At 28.2% G+C, this 10,573-nt stretch overlaps 1 protein-coding gene across 1 annotated transcript; it reads left to right on the top strand.

Annotated features, from left to right (window-relative positions):
* Positions 1 to 278: 278 nt before the first annotated feature.
* Positions 279 to 9,185, top strand: LOC126680288 (cucurbitadienol 11-hydroxylase-like). Its single transcript, XM_050375389.2, has 9 exons — positions 279 to 529; positions 965 to 1,298; positions 1,387 to 1,536; positions 2,794 to 3,042; positions 3,123 to 3,215; positions 4,200 to 4,275; positions 4,388 to 4,494; positions 4,619 to 4,746; positions 8,916 to 9,185. Exons 1-9 carry the CDS (start codon positions 324 to 326, stop codon positions 9,028 to 9,030), a joined length of 1,458 nt encoding a protein of 485 aa, XP_050231346.1. The 5' UTR covers positions 279 to 323; the 3' UTR covers positions 9,031 to 9,185.
* The last annotated feature ends 1,388 nt before the right edge of the window (positions 9,186 to 10,573 follow it).

The raw sequence follows: 10,573 nt of genomic DNA, 5'->3' as shown, positions 1-10,573 counted from the left end.
TCGGGTTATTCAAATCTATTTGAGAGAATGTATTTTTTTGTTTTGTTAAAAAAAAATTTTACTCAAAGGGTAAAATGATAATTTTCAAGGCGGTGGATAGTAATTTTGGACGACAAATAGTAAAACCCTAAATTAATCATAATTCAACTATCATTATTGATGGCCCATGGCCCATAAGAGTTGAATATCCTTTCAGATTTGATTGATCTCTAAAACAATTAATAAATAAATAATATTCGGACATGGAAGGCGGAACTACTTCATTCAGTTGTTTTTGTATATATAATTTGCACAATCCTCACTATTCTTAACCCACTACCATCATGTGGTCTATGAGTATTTTTGTATTTGCATTTGCAATAATACTATCATTCTTTGTTTATTGGATTTTCAGGTGGCGGAATCCTCCCTGCAATGGAAGACTTCCTCCTGGTTCCATGGGATTTCCGCTCATCGGAGAAACTATTCAATTCTTTATTCCAAGCAAGTCGCTTGACATGCCTCATTTTGTGAAGAGCAGAATCAAAAAGTAAGTTGGAAAATTTAATATTTCATAATAAAAGAATACATACTACGGAAGTAATTCATCCTCAACGTCGTGAAATTTTCAATTTTTTCATTTCATTCACTAAAGTTTTATTTTCTTCTTTTTGATTACTAAATTTTAATTGTTTTTTTATTTTAGTTTTTCTCTCGTCGTGTATACATAAATTAGCTTAAAACTCATTTGCAAACTAAAATTATGCATCTTCGATAAGTTTTCAAATAAACTAGCAAAATTTAGCTGTTATATGTGACATTCTGGCGGCCATCTAAACATTTTTAACAGGAAAACAAAATAAAAAAAACAATAAAAGTTTAATAATTAAAAAAAAAGTTAAAATTTAGTGACTGAAATGAAAAAAAAAAAGTTTAATGACTATCAAGATTAATTATCCGTATACTTATATGAGTATTATTTCAGATACGGGCCAATATTTAAAACAAGCTTGGCCGGACGACCAGTAGTTGTATCATCAGATGATGATTTCAATCATTTTATTCTTCAACAAGAAGGGAAGTCGGTAGAATTATGGTATTTGGATTCTTTGGCTGAACTTGTTGGTCAAAATGGGTCATTTAAAGATGGTATTAGCCTTGGATATATCTATAAGACTCTCAAGAAAGTTATTACCGAACATTTTGGTCCTGAAAGACTCAAAGAAAGCCTTCTGCCTCAATTGGAAGACATGGTTAACAAATCCTTGGAAGCATGGTCCAAGCATGAATCTTTCGAATTACAGCATGCATGTACCAGGGTACTAGGAAATAATATTTGTTAGTCATACATTTTTTATTATATTGATTAAATTACGCTAATTTTTCTAATTCGTTTTTGACATTCAGATGATATTGGATTTCACTTCAAAGGTCCTGTTTAGTTATGATACGGAAAAAAATGGAGACAATCTGCGCAAAACATTTGCGAGCTTTACAAAAGGGTTGTTTTCTTTTCCTGTAAATATTCCAGGAACAAACTTTCATAAGTGTATGGAGGTAACTTTCATAAGTTATGCATTTTTGAAAAGGCAAAATAAGTTATTTTTTTATGAAGAAAAGTTAGTTAGTTTATTCACAATTATTATAAATTGTTAGATTATTTATCTTGAATAGAAGATTGCTCCAGCTTGATCCAACAACTTCATATTCTATGATAATTATATTTAAGCATCAAATATTAAAGAGAGAGACTTAATTAATATAAATAAGTATTTTAAGTTATTTTTATTACAAATTAGTCCATTTAATTGTGACTAGACAAATTTTGAATATATTTTTATTAGTTCATCAAAATTCCAGACTATATTGTTCGAGTTATATATTTGATAAAATGGTCAAATTCATGAATAAAAAAAATCATTTTGTCTAACTTCTATGATAAGTTAGTCCATGTTTATAGAAATATTTTATAAAATTTCTACAATAATATACCATTTTTTTTTATAAAATAAGATAGATGATTTTAAAAAGGGAAAAGGGTCATTTATGGCTCTAAGGTTTGACTTTAGGATCAAATAAGCCCTCAACGTTCATAAAGGTTCAAATATGCCCCTAACGTCTTAAAAATGAACAATAAGGCCCCTAATTTAGACAATTAGGCCCCTAACATATCATTTATGCGTCCAAATTAAGGGCATGATTGTCAACATTTTAAGACGTTAGGGGCATATTTGAACCTTTTCGGACGTTGGGAGCTTACTTGATTCTGGAATCAAACCTTAGGGGCATAAATGATCCTTTTCCCTTATAAAAATTTATAATTATTTTAGTTATGAACTAGTTATCATAAAATTAAGTAGGGACCAAAGAATATTAAATTTTTATTAATTAAATTCTTCATTTTTTCTATCTATTATTTTGATATAATTGTCATGACTAGGCCAAATTGATATAATCTTTTATTTAGTATATATTCGTCTATTCTCATCATTTTGGATATATTATTTTTTTTTCCTTTGAAAGAGTAAAATGATTTCCATTGCTTTGACCATAGTCTGGTATGAGAATCTTGCAAATTGAAACAATTATATCCATAAGTATCTATTCCGAGGTGGATTGCTTACGTGAATTTTTACTTGATTACTCTAGTTAAGAAAAAAAAAATTCACAACTTTGATTGATTATTCAATTTTTTTGGAATATATCAGTGAAACGATCAAACCTATTGTTACATTAAATCATTTCATCTTTTGAAAAATAATAATATTTCTTTTATCCACTCTCAACCGACTAATTAATTTATTCCAATTGTAGAGTCAGAAAAGTATAATGAAGATAATAAATGAAGCAGTTGTGGAGCGACAAATTTTTCCTGAAACAAGCAAAGGGGATTTTCTTGATAGTCTGATACAACAAATGAAAGCTGATAACTTATTCACAAATGATCTTTTTAGTTATCTTATCTTTGTACTTCTACTTGCTACTTCTGAGACCATTCCGACAACTTTAACTTTGGTCATTAAGTTACTGTCTGAACATCCTCTAACCATGCAAGAATTACAGGTATTTGAAATTCACAACTTTAAATCGAAAATTCTTTTCAAATTATAATTAGTTTTTCTATTTTGGAACAATCCTATCAGAAAGAAAATGAGGAGATTATACGAAGCAGGGAAAGTAATGAAACTACAGGTTTGACATGGAAGGAATATAAATCCATGACTTTTACAATGCATGTAAGATCCCTACACCAATATTTGTACAATGTTTTTTTTTAATATGTATTAAATCCATAAACAATAATCTTTAACATATTTGGCGGTTTAAATATAAAAAATTCAAAATATATCAATCAAATATTCACTGCGCCATGCACACTAAGATTAGCTAAACATAATTATGAGACATTTTTTTATTACAATGAGAAAATAAATAAATTTGAAGTTCACACCTCGAATTACAATGTGAAACATAACCTTATATAAATTTTTAGGTTTTATCCAAGTATTTTTCCGTTCAATCGTATTTGGAGATCGCTAGCACCACCTCGTGTTAAATTTTTTATTTGGCTTGCTTCTCATAATAGAGTTTCTTCTCTGGATTTTCTGGTTACTCGGCATATAATCTCTATGGAGAATTCTTTGTGCTCTTTATGTGAAATGGTTGAAACGCAAGACCATATTATTCTTCACTGTCGTTTCGCTAGAGGTGTGTGGTATGAGGTTCTGTAGAGGCTTGATGTTGCTTGGACTTTTCCTAGCTTTTTTGTGAATTTTATGTTACAATGGAAAAAAATTATTCCTAAAAGGCCTTATTCGAAGTTATAGGAGGTTCTTTTTTATCTATTAGTGTGAGATATTTGGAAATGCAGGGATGAATTTTTTTTTAAAACAAGGCTCCAAGCAAAGATGTGGTGATTTTCAACTGTTTTTCGAAAGCTGTTTTCCTTTTTAAAATTAGTAATAAGGATTTTTCTTATTCGGGTTAGAATTTATTTAGAAATCCTTGTTGTATCTTGTTTTCAGGACTTTGACTTTTTTTTTTGGCCGATTTTCTTTGTCGTAGCCTTTAGTGTGTCACCTTGAATGTTCCACTTCTTGTGCGAAAGAAAAGTCGTTTGCCACTCCTTGTGGCTTTTACTATAATTTTGATTCATCAAAAAGAAAAAACTAGGTTTTAAATTAATTGTTTATCTTAATTTGTACGTAATGGATATATAGGTTATCAATGAAGCACTTCGATTGAGTGGTTCCATAGGCATGTTAAGGAGAACCATGGTTGATATCTATATAAACGGTAATAATACTTTTTTTTCTGTTTGTTTATTTTTTTTAATTATTATTTTAAAAATTTAAGCTTGTCTCATCTAATACTTTAAAATCTAATTAAATAATCGTAAATTTTAAAGGATATACAATTCCGAAGGGCTGGACGATCATGATTGTTCCTGCTTCTTCTCACTTGAATCCAGACACTTACAAAGATCCTACTGCTTTCAATCCATGGCGATGGAAGGTACTATATTTGACATTATCTGCATAAAATTTAGTTAAATTCAAAAGATTTGCAATTATGTCCACAACAAATCAATTTCAATATATTTTATTGTTAATTTTAATTTTAGTTATAAAATAAGCAGGATTTAGGTTCAGATGTTCTTGCCAAAAAGTTTATCCCATTTGGTCGGGGAAAGAGACCATGCGGCGGAGCAGAATACAGTAAAGTTTTGCTTGCGGTGTTTATCCATGTTTTCGTCACCAAATACAGGTTAATTTTCATAAACTATATTATTTCTTGGGTCAATTACATGGGGAATCAACCTATTTATGGATCGGGTTTGGGCCGGGCTTGCCAGACTTTACAATTTTTTTAGAGAAAATTAGGAAAAATACTCTCTTTTTGAAAATAATATGATTTCCTACCTCAATAAGGAAAAGATAAAAAAAATACCTCACCCTTTTAATATATTTATTTTTTTACTCTAAGACATGTTTATATTATAATTATACATACTCCTTATTATTATTTTACTCTAATCATATTTATTTTACTCTAAACAACACCTGTCATTTTTCTTCTTTTTTTCTCTCTCCTTCTCTCTTTCTTCTCTCCTTCTCTCTTTTTTCTCTCTTTCTTCTTCTTCTCTGGTTCAATTTTCTTTACCATTTTTTTCTTCTTCTTTTATTTATTTCTTCTTTTCTTCTCTATTTTTATTCTTTTTTCTTCGTTGTTTCTCTGTCGCCCCGCCATCGTTTCGTCGTCCTTTCATATTTGATTTTAGCGATTTTTTTCTTAATTCATGGTGATAAATACGATTTATTTTAATTTTCAGATCTAAATAAATTAATCTTGAATTTTTTCAACTTTAGATCTAAAAATCTGCATAAGAAACAATGTTATGATGAAAATAATGAGTTTCTGCATAAAAAAACGATTTTTGCAAAAAAAAAAAACAGCATCTGATTATCATATAATTATCACTGCATTATCATATCATTATCATAAAACTGAAGAGAAATAATTTTTTTTATAAAAAAAAACGTCTGATTATCATATGATTATCACGTTGTTATCATAACATTATTATATAATACAACGGTATGATAAATAGATGATAATGAAGTATGATAAGGTTATAATAATTGGATGATAACGTACGTGAAAATATAATTACAAAAAAATTTATGATATCAGAGATAATCAGATGATAATTAAATAATGCAGTTATGATAATAGTATGATAATATGATATCTATATGAAAAAAAATACATAAACATTATGATAACGAGATGATAATGTGAAGATAATAGTATGATAAGATTCTCATTGATAATAAAATAGTAATAGTATGATAATGTGATACTTGCTTGAAAAAAAATTATAGAAAAATTATGATAACAATCTGCTATATATGATACTAATAATGGCATGATAATAAGATGACAATGCAATATGATAAATTGATAATTATATGATAAGGTGAAATTGTAATAATTATGTGATAATGTAATACTGTGATAATCATATGATAATATGATACTAGACAATAATGAAGTATGATAAGATTATGATAATTGGATGATAATGTACGTGAAAATATAATTACAAAATCAAGTCATGATATCAGTGATAACCAGATGATAATTAAATAATAAAATTATGATAATATGATACCTATATAGAAAAATTACATAAAAATTATGATAATAGATTATAATGAAGTATGATAAGGTTATGATAATTGGATGATACCGTACGTGAAAATATAATTACAAAAAGAATCATGATATCAGTGATAACCAAATGATAATTAAATAATAAAGTTATGATAATAGTATGATAATATGATACATCTATGGGAAAAAATTACATAAAAATAATGATAACGAGATGATAATGTGAATTATGATAAGGTTCTTATTGATAATAAAATGATAATAGTATGATAATATGATAATTGCATGAAAAAAATTACGATAATGAGATGATAATAATCTGCTACATACGATACTGATAATGGCATGATAATAAGATTAAAATGCAATATGATACATTGATAATTACATTTTAGATGAAACTGTGATAATCATATGATAATGTGATACAGTGATAATCATATGATAATGTGATACTGTACTTGTATCTTATATTATCCAGCAATATGATTATATTATCATATAACAATATGCTATATATGATACTCGTAATAACATGATAATAAGATGGAAAATGAAAATAAAATAGATTCTTGACATTCATTTAATTTTCTGATAAGCTTGCTTTAAAATTTAATATTCATAGAAAATGGAAATGAAATTTGTAATCTCCAGTTAATTTAAAGAACAAACAAAAAATTGAATGAACAAAAAAGAATTGAATGAACAAAAATAAATTGAATGAAAAATAGTTCTGCATAATTATGGAAGACCTAAATAAAATTGAATGAATAAAAAAGAATTGAATGTAAAGTGAATGAATAAAAGAGAAGTGAATGAAAAATGGTTCTGCATAATATTGTGAAAGACCTGTACGCACGCAAAAAAGGAAAGAGAGAGAGAAAGAAAGAGAAAAAGAGAAAAAGAGAGAGAGAAAGAGAGCACGTGTCATGTGTGTATGTGTCAGAGTAAAATAATAAATATTCAAACCTAAAGAGTAAAATCACAAAAAAGTCAAAACAGTGATGTATTTTTGCTATCTTTTCCGTGTTGAGGTATAAAGTCCTATTATTTCTTTATTTTAGGTAAATTCCAAATTTTCTCATTTTTTATGGAGGAATTTTCACTCTTTTTTTTAAAAAATATTTGCAAAAATACTCCGTTTTTTGAAAAATTATTTTTGTACCTTTTTTTTGAAAATTTATTTTTTTACTCCGAAATTTATTTTTTTACTCTGAAAAAAATTTGTGAAAATACACCGGTTTTTTTAAATTGTTTGAAATTGTATTATAAACGGTTTCAAAGATGTCTACTTTAAAAAAAATTGAAACCTTTTGAAATTTTAATTGAAATTGTTTTTTAAAACGGTTTCAAATTATTTTTTAAAAAACGTGTATAAACCGTTTGAAATTCAATTACAAACCGTCTTTGAAATGGTTTATAAATATTTCAAATTTTATTTTATTTTCTGAAACCGTTTAAAACTGTATATGAAACGTTTTGTAAAATAGTTTCAACTTATTTTTTAAAAAACAGTTATAAACCGTTTAAAACCCAATTAGAAACTATTTTTGAAACTCTATTAGAAACTGTATTTGAAACATTTTGTAAAACAGTTTCAAATTGTGTTTTTTGAAACTGTTTGCAACTGCGGAGTAAAAAAATAAACTGCGGAGTAAAAAAATAAATATTTAAAATTTTTAGGTACGTTAATAAATTTTTAGTTTTTGAGGTATTTTTGACAAATATTTATAGTTTTTGACGAATTTTTGTAAATCACCCTTTTTTATATAAGTTTAAGTCCAGTCTGAGCCCGAATCGAAATTTGTATTTATTATCAAATTATGGTCTATATTCATGGACTCGGGCTGGGTTATTTCAAACTTACATGAGAAATTATATAAAAGTAAATGTCCGCTCATAAAATAGAAGACTTTTTTGAATTTGGACCAAGTTCAGTTTCCAACCCAGCCCAAGGTAGATAGACCCAAGCGGGATGGGTGGGTACCAAACCCATAAACACGTCTAATAGGGGTTACTGAATTTTTAATTTATTTCAGAAAAGACAATGAACTTTAATTTATTTTTTAAGGTCGTCAAAATTTAATTTTAATTTCAAATAGGAGTTTTTAATCTAATTTTAATTATGTGGTCATTTGAATTAGATTATTTATAATATATTTATCATGTTAATAATCCAGTTGTACCTCACATAAAGTATTATTCATTTTAAATTAAATATGTAATTTTGTAATGTTTGCTGACTTGAGAAATATTCTTAACTTAGATTATTATATAAGTAAAATAAAAGGTTAATCTCAAAAAAAATTACGAATTTTAAACGTTTTCTCATTTTAATCACGCAGTTTAAATGTTTTTATTTTCAAGCACGAACTACCATTTTTTTTCCAAATTCATGCACGGCGCTGAGGTGGCACTCATTTATTGGTGTAAAATGAACTACACCTCAGCGAATTACCGATGGAGTCGTGACACTTCAGCACCGTGCGTGAATTTGAGAAAAAGTGGTAGTTCGTGCATAAAAATGAGAAAATTTAAACTACGTGATTAAAATGAAAAAAACATGTAAAGTTGGTGAATTTTTATGACATTAACTCTAAAATAAAATCAAAAAAATTTTATGGAACAAATATTAAAGTCTAATGATCTTAAAAAATATTAAAGTTAAGTCATTTTTAAAATAATTCAAAAATTCAGTTATCTATAATGTATTTCACTGCTATTTCTTATTCTAATTATTTAGTTTTTATGTAATACAGGTGTAGTGATGTCAAGACAGGAGAAATTGTTAGAACTCCGATACTAAAATTTGGAAATGGACATTACATTCATGTGTCAAAGAAGCAAGATGTGTCGGTGAATCAAGAAAGTTGATTGTACATTATTCAATAATAAAACATTCAAAAACTGTGTTGGTTTCATATATAATGTGTGGGTGTCATTTCAGATTAATTTGTAAAAAAACAAAAGTTTAATTGTTCTTTTAATAATAAGATAGCTAACAGGTTGAAAAATATTTTTACAGTAAATATTTCTTCATGAAAACACAATATACAAAGAAATTATGTATTATTAGTTCTAATTTTTTGTGGAAATATTGCATCTCTAGACTGTTTTTGTTTTAATTAAAATGTTTCTTCATGGATCAAGTATCGTTAAAAGAAGATGCATTTTTGGTTGAAAAATGTCGGGACGACATAACAAAAGTTAATGAACATCGTTTTCAAAAATCATTTAGGAAGGAATATGAATATATACGTGGACGACATCGTGGTGAAATTAGTATGAATCGAAGACCATGCAAGAGACTTGATTAAAACCTTTGAAACGATAAGGAGGTACAACTTAAAGTTAAATCATGAGAAGTGCGTGTTCGTAGTAAGGTCGGGTAAATTTTTTGGATATCTCACCCTTAAAAAGGGGATAGAGGAGAATCCGGAGAAGAACGAGGCAATTGTTAACATGCAACCCACGAATAAAAGAAGTCCAATAGCTCACCATAAAGGTTAATGAAATAAAGTTGGAAAGCAGCTAAATGTTAGTATTATTAAGAGAAAAAAAAATCATGAGCTCTCTCCCACCCAAAAACCCTAACCCTAATCTTACCCAAAACACCATCATCACCAACCTCAAACCCAGCTTAACTCCTCGTCCATTGGCAAATCATGTGGTTTACTTCGAAAACTTCCCAAGATCATGGAATTATCTTAACCTGCAGAACGCTTTTGAAAGATATAACCGTTATGGTAGAATCTCAATTGCGAGAAGATTGAATTCAGCAAACCGGTGCTTTGGATTCCTGCGGATCGATTCGAATATCAGTATTAATTGGATTATATCTCGGATTAATATTATTTCGATTGGAAAGTACAAATTGCGAGCATTTATAGCAAAATTTCTGGAGCCGTCAAAAACTTCAACAACATCTGTCAAGCCAACGACTTTGCCAAAACCAAATCTGAATGAAGCTAAGCAAGCTGTTGTTATGTCCTACGCAAGCAACCGATTCCTTCGAAGATGATATCCAAAAAACCACAAATCTCCTATTTTTATTCAGAAACTTCCCTAGTGTCTGATTGGCTTTCACGTTCAGTTGCATTAAAATTGAATTCTCCCTCATCGCTTCTTACTGTCAATGATTACCTGACAGATTTAAATATTGATTTCGAGAAAGTTTCAATCCTTGGAGGTTCAGATATTTTGGTTACGTTTTCATTAGTTGAAAAAGCTGCACTCTTCATGCACAGTAGACCACGTTCAAATGATGGCTTTATTCAAGTAATCTGCAAACCTGAATATTATCAAAAAGCATCCAACCGTTTGGCTTGGATTAACATCTCAGGCGTTCCCCTCTCCTTGTGGTCGGATAATTTTTTCATATTTGTTGGAAATATGATTGGCGAATCTATTACAGTTC

The sequence above is a fragment of the Mercurialis annua genome, linkage group LG5, assembly GCF_937616625.2.
Source record: "Mercurialis annua linkage group LG5, ddMerAnnu1.2, whole genome shotgun sequence".
Classification (NCBI taxonomy): Eukaryota; Viridiplantae; Streptophyta; class Magnoliopsida; order Malpighiales; family Euphorbiaceae; genus Mercurialis; species Mercurialis annua.
The sequence above is the reverse complement of the archived record's forward strand: the minus strand, read 5'-3'. Positions and strand labels throughout refer to the sequence as shown.